Source organism: Neovison vison, chromosome 11 (genome assembly GCF_020171115.1).
Source record: "Neovison vison isolate M4711 chromosome 11, ASM_NN_V1, whole genome shotgun sequence".
NCBI classification, from domain to species: domain Eukaryota; kingdom Metazoa; phylum Chordata; class Mammalia; order Carnivora; family Mustelidae; genus Neogale; species Neogale vison.
This window is the reverse complement of record NC_058101.1, coordinates 114073689-114097981: the sequence shown is the minus strand read 5'-3', so window position 1 is coordinate 114097981 and position 24293 is coordinate 114073689. Positions and strand designations below refer to the sequence as shown.

Sequence of the window (24293 nt, the reverse complement as noted above, 5' to 3'; positions counted from 1 at the left end):
TTATGCTGTGTTATATAATCAAGATCCAAATTATTAATATTTGCTGATTAAAAATAAATGTGAAATTTTGACATTTCAAGGAGATAAAGGATAGGTTCAAAATTATTACAAGAAGTCTGGATGGATAAGACCCGATTTGATAGCTGTTTAAGGTTATTAAGATGAAGGCAAATTTGGTTTAAACATAGCACAAGTCCTTTTGGCTCTAAGCCATTTTAATGTGATCTTGGTCTCCTTAGTGGAGCATTTTGCTGAGATCAAGAGAGACAACCCTTTAGACTACTCTGTCCTAGACAGAGCACATCTGCAATAATGTGTTGGCAATGAGTTCCAAACTCTGAACAGAAACATCAAAAACTAAGAGGACAGAAGAAAAATGCTGAAATGATGAACAGCCTAGGAGTTACACCAAATGATGAACAACCGAAGGAAAGAGGATGTTTCAGGGCAAGTCATGGCTGCTGTCAAATATTAGAAGATTGTCTTATAAAGGAGGTGGGTGCTGGGGGCTCAAGTAAGTCAGAAAGTGAGTGTGGTGACAGTAAGATAGAGAGAAATGATTGGTCAGATGGTGGAAAAATGGAGTTTGAGATGTTAGAGGAGGTGTGTGTTTGGATCCGGCAAATAGTCACTCTTGTTGGTTGTGGCCAGAACAAAAGTCAAAATCATCTCTGTAGGAATTGCAGTGACTTCTTTTAATGGAGGGAGATAGTTTAGAATCACTGTGAGAGAGGAGTCAAAGACCTCATGAATACAGAGTGACCCACAGACCAATAGGTGATAGCAGAATAGGACCTCAGCATAGGAAAGAGCATGAACCTCAAAACAGAATAGGCACTTCCCTGAGAAACAACTACCAGAAGGTAGAAATCTCAGAGAATGTCATCACCTCCTTTCAAGTCCATAGTTCAGAAGGTGGGAATGAGAGGCAGCCATTTGTCAAAAACACCTGTCATATCAAAGACAAGGCATTCACCTTTAGGAGCAGCATGGACGATTAAGGCACATGCCTCAGAGTTTGCAAGAGACCCTGTGCCATGGCAATGTCAAGATTAGGATGGAACACAAGTTGCCAGGTTTCTCACATCTTGACTTCTGTCAGATGTACCTGACATTAAACCTGACTTCCTTTTCTTTGTCTTCTCTTATTTGACAACTATTTATCAAAAGCCAAATGTGTGCTAGGCTCCAGGCTAAGCCAAGAGGAAATAAAGAAGAAGGGAAACAAAATTACAGAGGGGAAACATTTGGACACTATGAGCCCTATCTGGAAGGAACTCATATTCTAGTGTTTAAAAAAAAAAAACTTACCATTACATGTTACAAATAGAAGCATGCAACATGAGCGTCATGGGAGATAAAGAAGCCTGCCCAATTAGCCTGGAAACAAGTAGAGTCCTGAGAAATAGCCAGAGTAGGATTCACCTCACCTGTGACCTGCAAATTGAATATTAGAAATTAGGTAGTTGGAGAAAGGTAAAGAGACATCAAAGAGTGCTACTCTTACCATTTCTTATATATATTTAAATCAGTCAGCCAGAGGGAGAAGGCAAGGAGAGCTAGAGAGTGAAGAGCAAGCAAGTTTGAGGCAGCGAAGCGAGGAAAGGTTAAAAGAGGCCAGAGTATTGCAGATTATCGAGAAAATGTCCAAAGGTTTTCCTTTCAGGTCTTCAAAGTCTAATTCAAACTGAATTTTGACTCATCAACTAATTTTATCTTCAAGTCCTCATTCATTGCAGATGTCATCCATGCCCCCTACTCTCTCTAGGAATTATCAGACAGGGGAGGTTCAGGGAGGTGAAGGTGAGAGTAGCCTGTCCCAATATTTCCTTATAAAGAACAAACTGGGGGCGCCTGGGTGGCTCAGTGGGTTGAGCCGCTGCCTTCGGCTCAGGTCGTGATTTCAGGGTCCTGGGATTGAGTCCCGCATCGGGCTCTCTGCTCAGCAGGGAGCCTGCTTCCTCCTCTCTCTCTGCCTGCCTCTCTGCCTACTTGTGACCTCTCTCTGTCAAATGAATAAATAAAAAAAAAAAAAATCTTAAAAAAAAAAAGAAAGAAAGAACAAACTGGTATTTCACGTAGTGCATGAGAATATGTAGTACCTCTTTATTTTGCTTTCAAGTCACATCATTTTACTTATTTATTTTATTTAAATTCAATTAATTAACATATAACATATTATTGGTTTCAGAGGTAGAGGTCAGTGACTCATCAGTCATATAATATCTAATGCTCGTTCCATCACAAGCCTCCCTTAATGTCCATGTCTCTTTAAAGAAAGGCCTGCCTTCCCTAAGTACTATGCATATAACATGAGGCTTAACAAACACAAGTGGTTAAGATTCACCTAGTAATGAAAGAAAACTCACAAGGCACTGTTAGGAAGTGCTTATTAATAGTTTTTCATAATATTAAACTGTCATCCCCATAGTTGAAATTTAGTGCCATTCTGTGATGGTTGAAGACAATTTCTTAAGATTCCTTAGTAATGAATTATAATTAATTATAAACAAAGGGCAATCAACATATTGTCACCTTTGTTTTCAGGAAAAAACTGTGATAACAAGTTATATTTAAAAATCTGAGGAGATCCAAATGCTTTAAGATGGATTTAACTTCCATAGCTATAGTGATTTCTCATTTTCTTTTTCTTTGTGTTTTATTTTTCCTTCAGAGAAGTAGTAATATACCATTTAAAATCTTTTACTGACTTTGGATGTATCTTGGTGTTTATATTTCCTAAATAATTTCTAATATCTTCAAAAAATAAACACCTCCTGCAACTGACAGTATGAATAGTACTTCTGGCACGAGTTAAGTGTAAGTGCAATAGATCAGAGCAAAAATTTTCAGTTCATTTTTTCAATTTATATAGAAGGGAGATAATGACATGATTACTCTGGAAGGAGAAAGCATTAATATATATAACACATATTCACCCACAGTTCATAGTTTATGGTATTTGTCATGCGATTGAATTGCAATTCCTGTGTATACCGAGATAAGTTTGTATAGATCCTTGATAATTATAATGTTTATGAATGGCGCTGTGTTCTCTCATTTTCTCATCACCGCATCCCCATAGACAGACACATACACACAGATGGCCGCTTCCTTTTTCTTGCACCCATGACACTCATTTTATATGTAAGATCAAGTTGATATTTCTCCATCTGAATAATCAGAATGCAAAAACTTGACATATTCAGAAAATGTATTATTCAGTTTGCCCTTCCAATCTGAAACCCTTAGATCCTTACCTCTTCAGAAAGAAATGAGGGCCAGTGATTTTCAAAGGTCTGACACTAACAGTCTCGCCTCTGTCGAAACTTCTTTTTTATCTTCCCTTTCACACCTAAATAAGCCGAGAAAGAAATTGAGGCATACAATCAGACAAGACTTCATTGTCAATGGTGAAATTGCCCAGGAAATGAAAAAAAGAAACCTTTTGCTTAATAAATAACCCAGTAAACCAGCCATCTATGACATGAACGGAAGTAGCCGAGCTGATGATTTTCCCCTTATTCTCAATGGTAGGCATCAATGATTCTAATGATTACCGTCTAATGTCTTTCCAGATTTCAAACCTTTACATATATGACACGGTGCTTTTGCTTGCTAATGCTTTTCATAAGAAACTGGAGGACCGAAAATGGCACAGCATGGCCAGTTTGTCGTGTATCAGAAAGAACTCCAAGCCTTGGCAGGGAGGGCGTTCCATGCTGGAGACCATCAAGAAGGTAACTTTTGGCTAACGTTTCACTCTCCTTAATTTTCATGGAAAGGGGATACATTAAGTTGTCTTTTGTTGAGATATCTTTTAAAAGGATGTTTCTCATCACCAATACTGTTGTCAATGTAAGACGCAAGACAGTGTAATAGAGAAATGAAATATTAAAAGAAACAACATCAGAAAGTCACATACATGCATAAAACAAGGAGCCCTTCCTTACATGCCAGGGAATTATATGCAGGTATAAAGTTAGTGGTTGAATTATTTTCAGCTGCCTTTGTTATACCTTTAGGATTAGGGATACTCAGATTATTTTGGTGCCTGTCACAAATACAAATAGGTGGGGTTTTCTTTTCCTTAAAATGCACCATCACAGGGCGCCTGGGTGGCTCAGTGGGATAAAGTCTCTGCCTTCGGCTCAGGTCATGATCCCAGGGACCTGGGATTGAGCCCCCCATCGGGCTCTCTGCTCAGTGGGGAACCTGCTTCCTCCTCTCTTTCTCTGCCTGCCTCTCAGCCTGTTTGTGATCTCTGTCTGTCAAATAAATAAATAAAATCTTAAAAAAAAAATGCACCATCAACTGAAAAAAATAAGCGCAAGACTTCACTGTCTTTGGAATACATGATACATGGTACGACATTAGAGGAGACGATCTTTAATTTATCATATGATAAAGATACAATTCATAAACAGTTAATATTTTTCAGCCTTTGTGAACTATTTGAGATATTTGGTGCATTCTTCTTCCTCACTGTCAGCGTGGTGTTTAGCCGGGCTATGACCCGCTTTGGCTGAGCTATGTGCTCTGTTCCCGGGAGGCAGTTTATGGTGCTTAGCTCCTCTCCACGGTATACGCGTTCTGCAGTTTATTAGCCTCTTTGTCATGTCATCCTTGCTGGCATTTTCTGTTTGTCTCACACAGCTTCTTGGATTTAAAATGAAATGATTAATAAAACAAACAAATTTCTCTTGTACCCTTTACACAAAGAAGACAGACACTTGGAAGTTGATGTTCCTTATTTTACCCATCCTTTTTTTCTCTGATGTGTTTGCCTTTCTCTTCTGAAACAAAAAGAGAAACAGCTAGTTGAATGAAATATGAATGTTTTTTAGAAAAGCCAGAGAAAAATTTAAAAATTTATCATTAGAAGTGAATGAGCTGTACAAGAAACCAGGAAGTGGAAGAAGGAAATGTTGCAAATAAAGACTAGCCTGGATATTTCTCTTGGTGTGTTTCCTCTTTGTGAAAGAATCGCTTTAATGAGAATTTAGGCTCTTATCAACAGAAGTGCTTGAGAATTCAATGCATTGAATATATTGGCAGAATAAAATATTTCAACTAAAAAATGAGTAAGTCAAATCTAAACTCAAAGTGTTGCCAAGATCTCCCTATCTGTCTGTGTAGAGATTTGGCAGGTATGAATCCAAGGGAAGTTGTTGAACATGATTCTGATCCTGCCAATTTATTAATTCATGGTTTGGCTGGGATTCATTCTTCTGAATGAATATAAAGGCAGGATAATAGTTTGGGAGGTGGCTTAGGAGATTCTTATTTAGTGGAAGTATTAGTGGGAGGGGAAAGAGAGACACCATAATATGTAGGTGGTTCTCATGGAGCAATTCATTATACAAAATGATGCTGTTGAAAAATGTATAATCAAAACAATAATTTAGATATAATAATTATGACATTTATTTTGGAGGGGAATATTTGTACATTCATCCCAGTAAGCTTTCAGCCCAGTGACACTTTTAAAGGAATATATCCATTCTGTGTATTTAGAGACTAATTTTGAATGATATATACCATTGCAGATATATTCGGTTTCCTTATTTTTTTTAAGTTAACTCAGCCCAGTGGGACTTGAACATATAACCCTGAGGTCAAGAATCACATGCTCAGGTTCATTATTTGTTTTCCCATATTTCAAACTGATTTCAACAAAAATGGAGTAATTTTTTTTCCAATCATATTACTTTGCCTCATATGAGTGTTTTTGTCATCTCATTCAGATGTCATTGATAATACTGCGTGTACCAAGAAAATTTGAAAGAACATTACTACTCACATAGGAACTCCCAGTAGAGCAGAATGGGCTCAGGGATGTCCTGGCTAATTCAGCCCAAGCAGCACGGGTGGGCCAGGTCTTGCTAGTGGCCAGTCAGTAAGACTGGGAAAATTTCCCATTTACTTGGGCTAGAGATTTTTAAGACTTACATTTCCTACTGGGTTCAGTGAAGCAGGTGCAGGATGAGCTTTCTTGATCAGCATGTCCAGATGTGGAGCCAAAGGGGAAAGGGAGACCAAAGCTTAGAAAGAAATCAGCAGCCAAATATCACAAATGAGGTCAGGCTCTTTATTACAATGGGGACATTCTAGTGATAAAATTTTTAATTACATTCAAGAAACCACTGTATGTCTATGTTAAGGGCATGCTATATATACTTTACAAAGCCTCTGAGTCGCTGTGAGGAGACAAGTGAAAGAATGAGGATCTGTCCCTTAATTAATTTATATTCTTTTTGGGGGGAGGTAAGACAAAAAAAATTAAGAAGCAATGTAGTTGATGTAAATACTGTAAATGTCCAGTACATTTATAAGGGGGGAAGTGGTAGTTTCCAGGAAACTGTTGTATGGAAGCTTTACAATGTATTTTATTAGTTGTAAAATAGGTACTTTCACGTTTCTCTTCTTTTTAAAAAATAGTGGTCAATTCTCAAGTGTTTATTTCTCCCAGGTATTATCAGTTACCCCCAAGCCATTGCTATTTATATGACTTCTAGAGATCCACTTTGAGATTTATAATTTTTAAAATACTGACTCTTCCCATCTGTGGACATGGTATCTATCCACATAGTCACCTTTTTATAGCCCTCAGTAAAGACTAGTGTCCTTCATACTTATTTGCATTATATTTTATTCTTAAAATTTTATAAAGTTTTGAATACGTATGTCTCTGTGTATGTACATAGCTGTACACACTATCATGAATCAAATTTATTTCCATTATGTTTTCAAACTAGATATTGTAAGTATGTAAGGCAGTTGTTGATGTTTGACATATTTTGTGATCGAGCTGACCAACCCTTGAAACTTGACTCCTGATTCTCACTTCTTCCTTCATAGTTTATTCCCTTGTCTTTTTCAAGTAACCATTGATCTCGTCTTCAAGTAAAATTAATGTTATCACCTAATTCTAATACTTTGTATCTTTCTAAAACTTTCAAGAACTTAAAAAAACATATTCTTGAGGCTGTGTGGGAAATGACCTGTCAGGTATACCCCAGAGTTTATGAACCTCAGAGGTGGTCATCTGTTCCTGCTCCAGGTGAGGATGCCAGGTCATCTCCATCTCAAAGGTGTAGATGTAAGGATTCTACCTCTAAGGAGAGCTGTTGCTGATGCCAACCTGGCTTAGAACTGACCTGCACAACCCTGCCACATAGGACACACTAGTTTCCGGTTCTCCTCTGATGCATCCTTCAACTACTTATCTTGATTTTAATGTTAATTCACCACTGACATGGGACACTTCCAGCTCTTGGGTGGAAGGAACCCCAAGCTGTGGTGTTAGCAGCACACCCATGAGATAGAGGCCTGATGTGGGGTCTACATGGAAGGGTCTGCAGGGGAATTTGCAGGATAGGCCAGTTACAGAGGATACAGTGGCTAGTGAGCAGCGTCTAGGCCACAAACTTGTGATTTGAGCAACATATGTAAATATGGCAACATGTGAAGAAAACTTGGGGGGTTTTCTTCACATTTTATTGACTCTGTGTCTAAAGAAGATAGTGTTGTCATAGATATTGCTTGATGTTTGTACATGCAATGATGGGGTGATTAATGTTGTTGGGGAAGCATGTTAAAGTGTAAATTGTGAATAAAGTCATTTGACAAAAATCTGTACAGACAGCTCATCCACCACCCACAAGAAGTTATCCCAGTTTTTAACATGGCTGTCAATGAGATCTTCTTTGACAGTTACCAGATTCAATCAGACAACATCAGATTTAAGTAGGACAATTCAATGTGTTGAAGACTAATTACATGAGAAACCTGAATTCAGAAGACATTGACCTGTCTATCACCATAAGTGGCATGTTGATTAGGATGTCTCACCTGCTTCCCGAGATGCAGAAGTCCTTTTGCAATGCCAGGTATGCATCCACAGTGCCTTGGTGGAGATGGACCATGGCTGAATCTCTGAGCTCTACATGGGTGAATGCTGACCCACAATCACTCTGTGTTCTCAGACAAGCAGATGGATCAAACATCAGCAGTCTTCTAGAAAATAAGCCTGCAAGGCAGATGTTTCATGCTGTCATCCTTTTTACTCACAATGATCTTGTTGACAAGGTTCAACCTGGGGACAGAGTAAACAGTACAGACATCGATTGAGTTGTTCTTACTGAGTCAATTCAAGAGTGAGTAATGTGAAGTCTGTCTACAAAACCCACATTGATGGCAATTATTATCAGAAAATGGATGCAGAACATCTGCATGAAGAAGCAGATGAAGATACGGAATGGAAACTTGTTTTCAGAGAAGCATGTGGTATTGCTGAAGGAGCTCTACGGAAAACGAGGCATTTATGAAACGATTGCTTCAGTCTCCACTCAAAGCATGTAAGAACATCAAGATTTAAAAAAGGGACTCTTGCTTCAGCTCTTCCTTAGAAAAAAGAAAGATTTTAGTCACATGGCAAAGGACAGACTTTGTGCTGAAAACAAATCCTGATGTGTGGTGACCCTGGGATCAGTACGTCCCAGCCTCTGCATTATGTGTATGACCCAGTCTCCTGGGACTGACTTCACAGTGTAAGTAGCAAAAGACCCTGAGATGAGGCAGGTGGTCCTGAAAACTGATGCCTTTGACCTAAGTGACAGTAGTATCTGCTGTATTATAAGTTTGAGAAGATGAGAAGATGAATGAAAATATGAGACCAGCATTGCACACTGTCATGAGGCAGTTGGCTCTCTCCATCTCGAAGGCTGGGATTATTTGTCAGCTCAATGCATGCACCTGTATCCTGGCAGCAGCAAATTCTATTGAGTCTCGATAGAAAACAGCTATTGGTAATAATCCAGCTACCTCACATGTTATTATCAAGGCTCAATTTGATCTTCCTCATGCTGGACTCTCACAATGAAGCCTTTGACAGGCACCTGGTTCACCACCTTGTGGCTCCATACTACCAAGCAAGGAGCAAGTGGAGAAGGGGTTCACAAATGTGACAGTATTGAAGAACTCCATTGCTTATGAGCATACGTGCTTATGAGCACAGTCATGTCTTGGCTGAGCCAGCAAGCCTGCCAGGCTCTCATCCAGGTTTATGTAGACTTGAGTAAGATCAGAAGCTCAGTAGTAGCTGAGGAATGGTTTCTGCATACTCTGGACAGCTGGAATCCTTAAGTCACTTAGCAGAACCACTGGATTGAACTATGGACATATCTGTTCTTACTACAAAAATGAATTCCACCTCCCCGAAATGGAGAGAAGGGTTAGCTAACTTTGTTTATGTAAGGGCAAACACCAACTCTAAAATACAACTTTTTGAAGATATTCAGGGACAATCCGACATAGCAATGACCAAAGATATGTTTGAGGAAGGGCTGCATGCTTTAGCTGATGATGGCATCTTGACAGTGATGGGGGAAAAGTGCTTGCTTGCTCTGAATCTTTTGTGAGTAGTGCTGTGTGTTCTTGTCTGTACTTGGGAATTGCACTTGTTCCATATATGTTTGGCATACAGGCCAATTGGCTGCCATGCTGCCATCAGCAGAAATAGATTTTTTAAATAATTATCTGACTCCATAAAAATGTTTTAACTTGGGTTCAGTTTTCTTAGGAGGGGGCATGTTTTCATAAAGTGTGTGTTTTTATTTATCCCCCCCCATTTTGAGTAAAAACATAGTGCCAATTGGTAACATATATGGCGTATATGATAGAAATTATTTTCTTGCAGTACCTTTTTTTTTTTTTAAATATCAGAGCTTTTAATCTGTGGGTATATACAGATAGCATAATGCCAGTGTTTTTTGAAGGTGACAGTCTGGGTCATGTTTTTTGTGCTAGACTTTCTATTAGCAAGCATCCATCGACTTGGAGTTTTTGTGATATGAGATAAGACTTAATCAGAGCCTTTCTCCCTGTTATAGCACTCAAACATAATGCCTCCTAGAGGCTGGTTCTCATGGCTAAAACAAAATTCCTCCTAGAGGCTGGTTCTCATGGCTACTATAAGATCAGGAATTAATGTTTGGAAATGATTGGATTCTAGGCTAATGTCTGCCACTTTATCCTACTGTAGAAAACTTTTTCTCTAAACAAATGATAGGGAGAAGTTTAAAGATAATAAAATAAGAGCTGTTCTTGACTAACTGCTTTAGCTTCTACTTCTAAATTTGTATAATTTTGATGATAAATAATATCTTGGTTTAATAAATATGCCACGAGTGTTTTGCTATAGGTATTTCAAAGGAATTATTTGAAAAAAGATTTCTAAACAAGGTAAAGAATATATCTTTCTATTTTTGTTTTATTATTTTTGTACTTTTTTTTATTTAACTCATGCGGTTTTACAGTAGCAAGGTAAAATAAAATAATCCTTCCCCAGTTTTAAGGTGGAGAAAGCTGAGCCTCTAGGAAAATTAAACAACTTATTAAGGGTTAGTTACGATGCAAATTTGTTTTATTAGCAAGTTGTTTGGCTTCTAACTCTGTGTTCTGTATACCATACTATTTACCCTTTTCCTTGTTCATTGTGATAATTTTATTCACCACTGCCAAAACCCTTTGGCTAAAGGGAATGCCACACACCAAGAAATCAAAGGTATAAATGCTATGTGTAAATATTACATAAACAATATCTTAGTTTCAAGGTGCCTTTTTGAGATGCCTTGAATTTGGAGTGTGCGTTGATGAGTCTGCAAGGGTATGATTCTAAAGGCGTGGACTGCATTTTCAAAAGCTCTTGTGGCAGAAACTTATCAGCACACATATGCAATCTTTACTGTTTTATGAAAACCTACATTTAATTGTAGTATACATTTTGGTAAGGAGTTTTCATGTTATATAGCTTAAATTTGTTGAGGTTACCTGCCTTAAAGAAAGCTTTCAAGCCTTTTAAACTAAGTAAGTAAAACAAAAGCTGAGCTGCTCTGGAAGAAAGTGGGGGAGGGTCTCCATAGATGGACTCCCACTACAACTGGTTCTTAGAACCGCAGTTTGAAAACCACTTCCCTGGGACATTTAGAAATCAGTTTAATCCATACAGATCTAGCGCCATTCTTAGGTTGTGGAATAATATTACATTCAAGCAATGTGGGCAGAGTATTTTTATTTACAGACTTGTTCTAAAATTAAATGGCAATCATTTCCTATTTTTTCTTACTATCAATGTTGAGACAGCTTCCAAGAGTACGCTGTGCTCATTCATGTATTTATCATTCTTTTAACAGATATTTATCACTTGTCTGTAGTGTGGAATGTATTATTCCAAATACATTTTAGGTGATTACCCAAAAAAGAATTTAGAGCCTAGTAGTGAATATTGGCATTATTATACTGCAAGCTATCCTCTAAGTTGAGAGACAACAAGAGGCCCCCAAAGTGGTGAAAATAGGGTACTGTGGAATAGAAAGAATGTACCATGCAGTGGTACACACTCAGATTCCCATTTCTCAGCTGAGATACTCTTTTCCAGGAAGGCACAGAGCTGAGCCTCTGTCCAGGAAATGCCCTGTGTGGCAGAGAGACATTCCACTCTCTTCCTGGAATTGCATACACCCAGCGACCCCTCACTGCAGAGTGGTCTGAATCCCTTGACTCAAAAGGCCATAACTCCAGAGTTATTTTACTCCTCTGCAGGGACTGGCCCAAGGCATCACCCAAGCCATTGCTGTATTTCCATCACTGTTTAACCTCTCCCTTCCCAAACCCTTTTCTTGCACTCCCTTGAAAGTGTTTTTCTTAGGAGCACTTGAGGTAACCCTCCTGCACACAAACAAATCCCTATTTCAGAGCTATTTCCTGGGGAACTTGACCCAAAACAGAGAAAGCACATTAGAAACATTTGTATGAAACTGATAGCATACTAATGGAAACTTGAAAATTAACAGGTTTAAGATAGGTAAAGCTATGGAGAGGAGGATATTTCAGTGGTGAGAGCACTCTAGCTGCCATATCTGTTGGAATAAATCATGTGGATAATGACAATTGATTAATTTACCAGAGTGTATAAAATACATGGAGGGAATAGTCTAGACTGGAAAGAGATTGAGGAATTTATTTTGTAGGTAAATAAAAGACCCTAAAGAATTTTTGAGCATGGAGATAACAAAATGAGAGCCGAGTTTTAGAAAAAAAAAAAAAAAAAAAAATATATATATATATATATATGCTTATATCTTTTAGTTTAATTAAAAAAAAATAGAAAAATACTACACTCAAAATATGTGATTACATATAAACACTGACATTTTGTATGTATTCTACGTGAGTAAGCCAATCAAGATTTGATAGATCCTTAAATCAAATACTTCAGCATTGACTTAATTGATCAGTTTCTGCTAAATATTTTATGGTGATTATTTTCAATACTAAATGTAGTAAAATTGAATATATCAACATTTATGTTAGTATCTCAAATCATTTAGTAACAATACATTTTCTTGTATCAATACCTAACCTATCTAAAAGAGATCTAACTCCATGTTCATATCTAAAGAAGTGTTCTTTGAAATGGCAAAAATACTGAAATTACTTTAATTCTTATATGGTAATGTATTCATTCAACAAATATTTACTGAGTACTACCATATGCTGTACTGTGTGAGCACAGAATAAGGAAGGAAAATAGAAATATCAAAAATAATTCCAAGTGTGGTTAGTTCTGCAAAAGGGGAAACACCAACTGTTCTGGAAATATATGTCCGGGGGACCTCCTTAGGTATAAGAATGACAGATAGGTGAAAATGTTTAAGGTGAGTGATTATTAGCCAGGAAAAGAAAGGGAAGAGTACTCCAGGAATGGGGAAGGAAGGATGCCTCGTGCAAGAGCAACAGAATATTCTCCGGCTTGGAGGAAAAAGTGCTTGGCTCATGTAGGCATCTGAAATAAGATGGGGGTGGCTAGAAGAGAGGTAGAATAGGGACTTTGTGACTTGGTTCCTTATTAGCTAAAATAAGACAGACAGAGAAAGACCAGGAAAACTTTTGTAAACCATGTTTAAGTTCCTAAACTTTATCCAAGGGGTAAGGTTGAGCTACTGAGGTATTTTAAATGTAGGGCCAGGGAGGGTAGGGGTGACAAAACTGGGTTATTCAGTGGCTGCCAAGTGGAGAATTCATTCTGCACCTACCATTGGACCAAGACAGACTGGATGAGAGAATGACACTTAAGAGGCTGGTGTTCCAACTCAAAGGAAACCAAGGCAACGGTGTTGGTCGTAGGGATGGATAGAAGTAGATATTTTTGAGAGATATTTTGGTGATTAAAACAAGATTTGACATTTAACATAAATGTGCAGGGGAGAAGAGAAAATTCTAGGCTTCTGGCTTAGAGAAAAATAACTCTAATAAATTGGGGCTATTGTTGCTATTTAATTTGTATACTTAGAGGAATGGAAACATATTACTTTGTTTTTGGGGTTAAGTACCACGTACCATTTATAATTTATAAATCTGAAGGACAGAGAGATAATTTAGGAAAATATCATCTGACTTACCAGTAACAGTAGTGACTTTGAATATAATATAGTATTTTGCAATAATATATGCAAATAAACTTTTTTGTTACTAGAGCTTTTAAAATGCCATCTATGCCCTTAGAATAGGGACTCTGGTGGACATGTCAATGTATACTCCAGCTTCAGGGCATTTGAATCACCAAGTGGGTAAAATGGTATAAATTTTAACTTATTTCAGTTCAACATACATTTTTGAGCAATCCACTGTGATATACATATATTATATTAGGCACACAGTTTATATAGTCTAGAGGAAGAAGTATGAAGCACAGGATAGAGATTTCAGTTCAGGTTCCTCAAATAACTTGTCATCTGTACCTCTATATCTAAGATATAGATAACATGATCAAAATACTAGCAATATCCTATTTACTTCTTGGTTTGCTGAAAGCATCTATTATGAATGAATACTTTAATGTATATGTGTAGAGGCAAATATACATATGCACATGTGTATTCATATATATACACATATAAATGTCATGGCAATTTTAGTTTTTCCTAAATATTTCACTCAAATGAAGTTTCTTTTGTTTTTATTTTTTGTGGTTTTCTTCATCTTATAATGTAGTATATAGCTGCCATTATATTTTTTTCTGGATAAAAATGTAATATTTCCTCTGTCAGGGATTTTTCTCTCTGAAATTAACTTATGAAACATGAGGCCACCAGGGTACATCACTGAGTCTGGCATCTTTCAGTGTGTTTTCTGCCTTTCTGGGCTCATGTTTATTTAACAGGTTGTTCTTGATTACCAAGCATGTCTGCAAGCTGCAAGGAACCTAGAAGTATGTATAAGGAAATTAGACGAGTGTCATAAATATTTGATGTTCCATATGATCCTCCAAAAGTATCTCTAAGTTACTGCGCAGTTCAAGCATAGGGAAAAGTCCTGCAGCCTCATAAAAGAGAGGAATAGATCTTAATAAATATTTTCTCTTCTTCATTTTGTTTTTCCCAACTTATCCTCTCTGTAGGGGAACAGCAAACTTTTGCCTTTTGAGAAACTGATTATCTAGTGGTAAATTATTCCCAACCTTCGATTCTCCTCATTTTATTTTTCTCTCTTTCTCCATTCTATATTTGATATCCACTGGCATTTCTACATAGATTAGGTGGAATGAAATCAAGACCAATTTTACTTGGTATTTTTAAAAAGGTTTACTCCGGCAGCAATTTTTACTGTCAATTTAAAGGACGTTTAGAAATTACTTGCATGTGTCATTCACACTATCAATGTCCCATTAGCTTGTTTTGTTTAGAATCTGCTACATCACCAAGAGATAAAAAAATGCAACTGTGCGTGTACAAAGATAATGACTGCTCATTACCACCTGGCCAGCACATATTTTCATCAAGGCTCGGTTTTCGAAGTTGATCTGAGGATAGATGAAAAAAAGAAAACAAAATAAAAAGCTCAAAAACATGGGAATAGTCCTAGGCAATCAAAAATCAGAGAGGTTAAGTTGGGGGCAAATAACAAGAGGCTGGAGATAGAGTTTATTTGCTTGAAATACCAACCTCTCAAGCATCCCTTGTATCTTCATGAGGGAAGGCTTTACTGATTACCAATGCTAACAGCTCATTAAGAATATCTCACAAAGAAGACAAATTACAGTGTCAAAAAGGTGAACAAGTTAAGTAGAGGCCACAGTTAACCAAGCGCAGTTTTCCTGATTTATGTTTTTTTGTTTTGTTTTGTTTTGATCTGTTTGTTTGGTTTTTTTTGGTACCTTGTATACAGTGTAAGTAGACTGAGTTACCAGACACAAGCTATGGATCAAAACTTTGGCCTGGAGCAGCCATATGAGTATTGACTGGGAATAATAATAATTTAGTGCCAAACAATCTAGTGTTCAAACGTTTAAAAATTTCAGGAGTATAGCATTTTTGCAATGTAGCGATCATATTGATATATATCTTGTTTTTTCCTAAGTAGTAAGACAGAAATTTAAACTCTGATATAATTAAGAGATATTATTAGGGTAGATGGGTGGAGGTATGAATGAGGACAAGAAAATCTCCAATAGAAGATTTTGGTATACTGATAGTTTGAACTTGGGTTTAGAAATAGAAGCTGTATTTGGGAGTGCCTGGGTGGCTGAGTCATTAGGCATCTGCCTTGGGCTCCTGTCATGATCCCAGGGTCCTGGGATCGAGCCCACTTTGGGCTCCCTGCTTGGTGGAAAGCCTGATTCTCCCTCTCCCACTCCCCCTGCTTGTGTTCCCTCTCTCACTGTGTCTTTCTCTGTCAAATAAATAAAATCTTTAAAAAGTATATAAGCTATATTTGTGAGTCAAACTCCTACAGTATTTGCTATTTGGAGATACTAATGATAATAAGATACACTGTACTTAACCCCAGACTTTACATTCTAGAGTGATAACTGGATTTTTTGAGATGTTAATACTGAATGAACATATAGGATCAAATTGACATGCAATAATAGGTTCATTTACCCGTATCAAAGATAAAGGAAATCAAGAGGCACAGAGGAGAAAGATTGTAGGGCATTTTGCATGACTCTCTGAATCCTTTCTTTGCACATTGGATACATGCATTCTGTCTCCAAGGAAGGTTCTATCAGTTTACCTCATACAACAGAGAGCATTTACATTATGAAATGTCTCCAATTTTACTCTAGAAAGTGTAAAGCTTTAAGACATTTTCTGATGTGCCATAAGCCATTAATCTATAGATTCTGCTTATTTACTACAATAAGTCTTTAGCAGAGTACATCCTGCTAAGGGCTTTTATAGATAAGGACTCTTCTTCCTATTAAATATTACTAGTCTCTACCTCGGGTTCTAGTTGACAAGGACATTAGACTGACTGACCTTCTTTCTTTTTTTCTCCTCCTGACCCACACCCACACTTCTCACAACACACATAACAGTAAAACAAGTTAATGAATCTTAGACCAGCTGCTTTAACAATTTCTTCCCCAAATAGTAATCAATGAAATGTAACTGAATCAAAATTTGCAAAAAATTTCCCAAAGCCATGTAGATATTCAACCATATGCTGCAATTTTGCAATCCTAATAAACTAGTTGAAAAAGACCAAGAGCATGTCTATAATTTGTGGCAAAACTAGAAAGTCTTTGAAATTAAGGAATGAAATAATCATGTAGATAATGGTGATGATGATGATGATAGTAATTAAGCTCTCACCACTCTTCATGCTCTCTTCTATATGCTTTATGAGTATGGTATTCTAAGACACATAATAGTGTTCTGGGGTAGGCACTATTATTTTGCTATTTAATAGATGTAGAATTGGGGTATAGAGAAATTCAGTGACTTGGGTTTACCAGCAAGTAGATTCTGATACCATTAACAAATACAAGTAGTCTGACTCCAAAATCCATGCTATTGACTGCTAGCTCATGTATGAGGAGAACATGGACATATCAAATTCAGCATATATTTTTTTTGATTTTTAATTTTTAATAAACATATACTTTTATCCCCAGGGGTACAGGTCTGTGGATCGCCAGGTTTACACACTTCACAGCACTCACCAAAGCACATACCCTCCCCAATGTCCACAACCCCACTGCCCCCAATGCCCTTCCCCCCAGCAACCCTCAGTTTGTTTTGCGAGATCAAGAGTCAGTTATGGTTTGTCTCCCTCCCAATCCCATCTTGCTTCATCTATTCTTCTCCTACCCCCTTAAGCCCCCATGTTGCATCACCACTTCCTCATATCAGGGAGATCATATGATAGTTGCCTTTCTCTGCTTGACTTATTTCGCTAAGCATGATATGCTCTAGTTCCATCCACGTCGTCGCAAATGGCAAGATTTCATTTCTTTTGATGGCTGCATAGTATTCCATTGTGTATATATACCACACCTTCTTTATCCATTCATCTGTTGATGGACATCTAGGTTCTTTCCATAGTTTGGCTATCGTGGACATTGCTGCTATAAACATTCGGGTGCACGTGCCCCTTCAGATCACTACGTTTGTATCTTTAGGGTAAATACCCAGTAGTGCAATTGCTGGGTCATAGGGTAGCTCTATTTTCAACATTTTGAGGAACCTCCATGTTGTTTTCCAGAGTGGCTGCACCAGCTTGCATTCCCAACAACAGTGTAGGAGGGTTCCCCTTTCTCTGCATCCTCGCCAGCATCTGTCATTTCCTGACTTGTTAATTTTAGCCATTCTGACTGGTGTGAGGTGATATCTCATTGTGGTTTTGATTTGTATTTCCCTGATGCTGAGTGATATGGAGCACTTTTTCATGTGTCTGTTGGCCCTCTGGATGTCTTCTTTGCAGAAATGTCTGTTCATGTCCTCTGCCCATTTCTTGATTGGATTATTTGTTCTTTGAGTGTTGAGTTTGCTAAGTTCTTTATAGATTTTGGACACTAGTCCTTTATCTGATATGTCGTTTGCAAATATCTTCTCCCATTCTGTCAGTTGTCTTTTGGTTTTGTTAACTGTTTCCTTTGCTGTGCAAAAGCTTTTGATCTTGATGAAATCCCAATAGTTCATTTTTGCCCTTGCTTCCCTTGCCTTTGGTGATGTTCCTACGAAGATGTTGCTGCGGCTGAGGTCAAAGAGGTTGCTTCCTGTATTCTTCTCAAGGATTTTGATGGATTCCCTTCTGACATTGAGGTCCTTCATCCATTTTGAGTCTATTTTTGTGTGTGGTGTAAGGAAATGGTCCAATTTCATTTTTCTGCATGTGGCTGTCTAATTTTCCCAGCACCATTTATTGAAGAGGCTGTCTTTTTTCCATTGGACATTCTTTCCTGCTTTGTCGAAGATTAGTTGACCATAGAGTTGAGGGTCTATTTCTGGGCTCTCTATTCTGTTCCATTGATCTATGTGTCTGCTTTGTGCCAATACCAAGCAGTCTTGATGATGACAGCTTTGTAATGGAGCTTGAAGTCCGGAATTGTGATGCCACCAACTTTGGCTTTCTTTTTCAATATTCCTTTGGCTATTCGAGGTCTTTTCTGGTTCCATATAAATTTTAGGATTATTTGTTCCATTTCTTTGAAAAAGATGGATGGTACTTTGATAGGAATTGCATTAAATGTTTTAGATAGCTTTAGGTAGCATAGACATTTTCACAATATTTATTCTTCTAATCCAGGAGCATGGAACATTTTTCCACTTCTTTATGTCTTCTTCAATTTCTTTCATGAGTACTTTATAGTTTTCTGAGTATAGATTCTTAGCCTCTTTGGTTAGGTGTATTCCTAGGTATCTTATGGTTTTGGGTGCAATTGTAAATGGGATTGACTCCTTAATTTCTCTTTCTTCTGTCTTGTTGTTGGTGTAGAGAAATGCAACTGATTTCTGTGCATTGATTTTATATCCTGACACTTTACTGAATTCCTGTACAAGTTCTAGCAGTTTTGGAGTGGAGTTTTTTGTTTTTTTCACATATAGTATCATGTCATCTGCGAAGAGTGAGAGTTTGACTTTTCTTTGCCAATTTGGATGCCTTTAATTTCCTTTTGTTGTCTGATTGCTGAGGCGAGGACTTCTAGTACTATGTTGAATAGCAGTGGTGATAATGGACATCCCTGCCGTGTTCCTGACCTTAGCGGAAAAGCTTTCAGTTTTTCTCCATTGAGAATGATATTTGCGGTGGGTTTTTCATAAATGGCTTTGATTATATTGAGGTATGTGCCCTCTATCCCTACACTTTGAAGAGTTTTGATCAGGAAGGGATGCTGCACTTTGTCAAATGCTTTTTCAGCATCTATTGAGAGTATCATATGGTTCTTGTTCTTTCTTTTATTGATGTGTTGTATCACATTGATTGATTTGCGGATGTTGAACCAACCTTGCAGCCCTGGGATAAATCCCACTTGGTCGTGGTGAATAATCCTTTTAATGTACTGTTGAATCCTATTGGCTAGTATTTTGGTGAGAATTTTCGCATCTGTGTTCATCAAGGATATTGGTCTATAGCTCTCTTTTTTGATGGGATCCTTGTCTGGTTTTGGGATCAAGGTGATGCTGGCCTCATAAAATGAGTGTGTAAGTTTTCCTTCCATTTCTATTTTTTGGAACAGTTTCAGGAGACTAGGAATTAGTTCTTTAAATGTTTGGTAGAATTCCCCTGGGAAGCCGTCTGGCCCTGGGCTTTTGTTCATTTGGAGATTTTTAATGACTGTTTCAATCTCCTTACTGGTTATGGGTCTGTTCAGGCTTTCTATTTCTTCCTGGTTCAGTTGTGGTAGTTTATATATTTCTAGGAATGCATCCATTTCTTCCAGATTGTCAAATTTCTTGGCGTAGAGTTGCTCATAGTATGTTCTTATAATTGTTTGTATTTCTTTGATGTTAGTTGTGATCTCTCCTCTTTCATTCATGATTTTATTTATTTGGGTCCTTTCTCTTTTCTTTTTGATAAGTCTGGCCAGGGGTTTATCAATTTTATTAATTCTTTCAAAGAATCAGCTCCTAGTTTCGTTGATTTGTTCTGTTGTTTTTTTGGTTTCTGTTTCATTGATTTCTGCTCTTATCTTTATGATTTCTCGTCTCCTGCTGGGCTTAGGGTTTCTTTCTTGTTCTTTCTCCAGCTCCTTTAGGTGTAGGGTTAGGTTGTGTACCTGAGACCTTTCTTGTTTCTTGAGAAAGGCTTGTACTGCTATATATTTTCCTCTCAGGACTGCCTTTGTTGTGTCCCACAGATTTTGAACCATTGTGTTTTCATTATCATTTGTTTCCATGATTTTTTACAATTCTTCTTTAATTTCCAGGTTGACCCATTCATTCTTTAGAAGGATGCTGTTTAGTCTCCATGTATTTGGGTTCTCTCCAAACTTCCTCTTGTGGTTGAGTTCTAGCTTCAGAGCATTGTGGTCTGAAAATATGCAGGGAATGATCCCAGTCTTTTGATACCGGTTGAGTCCTGATTTAGGACCGAGGATGTGATCTATTCTGGAGAATGTTCCATGTGCACTAGAGAAGAATGTGTATTCTGTTGCTGTGGGATGAAATGTTCTGAATATATCTGTGATGTCCATCTAGTCCAGTGTGTCGTTTAAGGCCTTTATTTCCTTGTTGATCTTTTGCTTGGATGATCTGTCCATTTCAGTGAGGGGAGTGTTAAAGTCCCCTACTATTATTGTATTATTGTTGATGTGTTTCTTTGATTTTGTTATTAGTTGGTTTATATAATTGGCTGCTCCCACGTTGGGAGCATAGACATTTAAAATTGTTAGATCTTCTTGTTGGACAAACCCTTTGAGTATGATATAGTGTCCTTCCTCATCTCTTATTATAGTCTTTGGCTTAAAATCTAATTGATCTGATATAAGGATTGCCACTCCTGCTTTCTTCTGATGTCTATTAGCATGGTAAATTCTTTTCCACCCCCTCACTTTAAATATGGAGGTGTCTTTGGGCTTAAAATGAGTTTCTTGGAGGCAACATATAGATGGGTTTTGTTTTTTTATCCATTCTGATGGCCTGTGTTTTTTGATTGGGGCATTTAGCCCATTAACATTCAGGGTAACTATTGAGAGATATGAATTTAGTGCCTTTGTATTGCCTGTAAGGTGACTGTTACTGTGTATTGTCTCTGTTCCTTTCTGATCCACCACTTGTAGTCTCTCTCTTTGCTTAGAGGACCCCTTTCAATATTTCCTGTAGAGCTGGTTTGGTATTTGCAAATTATTTCAGTTTTTGTTTGTCCTGGAAGCTTTTAATCTCTCCTTCTATTTTCAATGATAGCCTAGTGGATATAGTATTCTTGGCTGCATGTTTTTCTCATTTAGTGTTCTGAATATATCATGCCAGCTCTTTCTGGCCTGCCAGGTCTCTGTGGATAAGTCTGCTGCCAATCTAATATTTTTACCATTGTATGTTACAGACTTCTTTTCCGGGGCTGCTTTCAGGATTTTCTCTTTGTCACTAGACTTGTAAATTTTACTATTAGGTGACAGGGTGTGGGCCTATTCTTATTGATTTTGAGGGGTGTTCTCTGCACCTCCTGAATTTTGATGCTTGTTTCCCTTTGCCATATTGGGGAAATTCTCCCCAATAATTCTCTCCAATATACCTTCTGCTCCACTCTCTTTTTCTTCTTCTTCTGGAATCCCAATTATTCTAATGTGTTTCATCTTATGGTGTCACTTATCTCTCGAATTCTCCCCTTGTAGTCCAGTAGCTGTTTGTCCGTCTTTTGTTCAGCTTCTTTATTCTCTGTCATTTGGTCTATATCGCTTATTCTTTCTTCTGTCTCATTTATCCTAGCAGTGAGATCCTCCATTTTTGATTGCACCTCATTAATAGCTTTTTTTATTTCAACTTGGTTAGATTTTAGTTCTTTTATTTCTCCAGAAAGAGCTTTTATATCTCCTGAGAGGGTTTCTCTAATATCTTCCATGCCTTTTTTAAGCCAGGCTAGAACCTTGAGAATTGTTATTCTGAACTCTAGATCTGACATATTACCAATGTCCATATTGATTAGGTCCCTAGCCTTCGGTACTGCCTCTTGTTCTTTTTTTTGTGGTGAATTTTTCCGCCTTGTCATTTTGTCAGATAAGAGTATATGAAGAAGCAAGTAAAATACTAAAAGGGTGGCAACAACCCCAGGAAAATATGCTTTAACCAAATCAGAAGAGATCCCAAATTGTGAGGGGGGAGAAAGGGGATAAAAAGAGGTTCAGAAGGAAAGAAAGAAAAAAAAAAAGAAAGAAAAGAATTTAAAAAAGAAAAAAAATAAAAAAAGTATAAAAAAGAAAAATATATATATATATTAGATAAACTAGTTAAAAAAAAGAAAAGGGTAAAAGTTAAAAAAAATTTTAGCAGAAGAAGAGAAAAAAATGAAAAAGAAAAAAAATTAAATTAACTGCAAGACTAAAGAATCAAGAGGGAGAAAGTCATGAGTTCCGTGCTTTGCTTTCTATTCCTCTGGAATTCTGCTGCTCTCCTTGGTACTGAAACTGCACTCCTTGGTAGGTGAACTTGGTCTTGGCTGGATTTCTTGTTGATTTTCTTGGGGAGGGGCCTGGTGTAGTAATTCTCAAGTGTCTTTGCCCCAAGCGGAATTGCACCGCCCTTACCAGGGGCCGGGCTGAGTAATTTGCTTGGGTTTGCTTTCGGGAGCTTTTTTTCCCTGAGCGCTTTCCGTAGAGTTTCAGAGGACGGGAATACAAATGGCGGCCTCCTGGTCTCCGGCCCAGAGGAGCCGAGAGCCCGGGGCCCCACTCCTCATTGCGCCCTCAGAGAACAGCGCCCAGTAACTCCCGTCTGCCTGACCTCCGGCCACACTCCGAGCTTACCGAGCCTGCGACCAGTTCAAGGTAACCCCGAGCTGTGAGTTCACTGTCGGCTCTGTCTCTGTAGCCGGCTTCCTTGTTCTAATACCTGTAAGCTCTGCGACACTCAGACTCCCCCGATTCTTCTGTGACCCTGCGGGACCTGAGGCCACGCTGACCCCACGTGGGCTTCCCAGTTTAGCCTCTGGAGCGATGTCTCTCAGTGGAACAGACTTTTAAAAGTCCTGATTTTGTGCTCCGCTGCTCTGCCGCTTGCCGGGAGCCGTCCCCTTCCCCCGGGGTCTATCTACCCGTCATTTTAGATTCACTTCTCCGCCAGTCCTACCTTTCAGAAAGTGGTTGTTTATCTGTCTCTAGAATTGCTGTTTTTCTTCTCTTTGATCTGCTGCTGGATTTGTGTTTGCAATCTTTAGATAAGCTATCTAGCTGATCTCCTGCTAGCTGAAGTAGTCTCAGCCTGCTACTTCTCTGCCATCTTGACTCCTCCCGAAATCCCAAATTCAGCATATTTTTATTAATAAAACCATATAATAAATGAGAAGCTGGCTTCTTAAAAAATAATGGGAGAGGTTAGTTTTTGTTGATTATTGCTATTGCAAAAATGAAATAAATATTGAAGTTAATGATTAAGCAGTGGTTTTACTGAATATCTGTTATGAATGTAGAGTCACATGATGGGCTAGAAGCACAGAGGAAGTAGAAGACTTAGCAAACAACATGAAACCTGCCAAAAAAGACTAGAAGTTGAATTAGAGGATATGGCAAAATGAGGTATAGTTGGGTATCAATGTCATAGAGGTGATAATTGAAGCAAATTACAGAGATAACTTTTCCAAATAAGTGTGATTATCAAGCTGAAACTCTTAAAATGCTTTAGTATAGAAGTGATTCGGAATATGGTTTTAATTTGTAAAATCCTAAATAAGGCGAACACTGATAAACTAAGCTGAGAGAAGAGTGGTAAACAAGAAAGAGAGAAGTATGACCTACATTGCCATCTGTTGGGGAAATGAACATCTGTCATGTTGAACGAAAGATGAAGTTTGGAAATTCCCAATGAATCTCAACAGCCAGCATTACTATTAAGAGCAAAGACAGATTTCAAGCCTAATTTAGCTTTTTAAACTTTTTTTTTAATTCAGAAAAGATATTTAAAGAAGAAAGAAAAAACAAATCTCCAATAAGTTAGAAACCATGACTTTTAAGAATCCCAGATATATTTTTAGATCAAATTAGAATAGAATTGTGCTACAGAAAGAATATTGTCAAAACTTGTCTCCAGAGTAGGTTTTATGCTCTCCAGAAGCATCTTGTTTTCTGACTAATGGAACTATGCATTTCACAGGATATGGTAGCAAAAATCCTAGCCTGCAATTATGTCTCATCTCTACCATGGTGCTATTTCAGTAGTCATTTGACTCTTTGAGTATAAATTCCCTTGTTCGTAAAGAGGATGAGATTGGATTAAGTTATTCTCAAGGGTCAACTTTCAATTGCTGTCCTATTTATTATATGTACCTATTTAAAAAAATATTCTGTTAATAATTGT

General features: G+C 37.7%; 1 protein-coding gene and 1 pseudogene across 1 annotated transcript in view; both read left to right on the top strand.

The window, feature by feature from the left end:
• The window catches only part of GRID2 (glutamate ionotropic receptor delta type subunit 2), a 1460772-nt gene that overhangs the window by 925720 nt on the left and 510759 nt on the right, over positions 1–24293 (top strand). The window contains exon 7 of the mRNA XM_044224485.1: positions 3579–3740. Coding sequence (XP_044080420.1) covers positions 3579–3740 — 162 coding nt within the window. The remainder of the gene's footprint in view (positions 1–3578; positions 3741–24293) is intronic.
• LOC122889655 lies at positions 7000–9422 on the top strand (annotated as a pseudogene).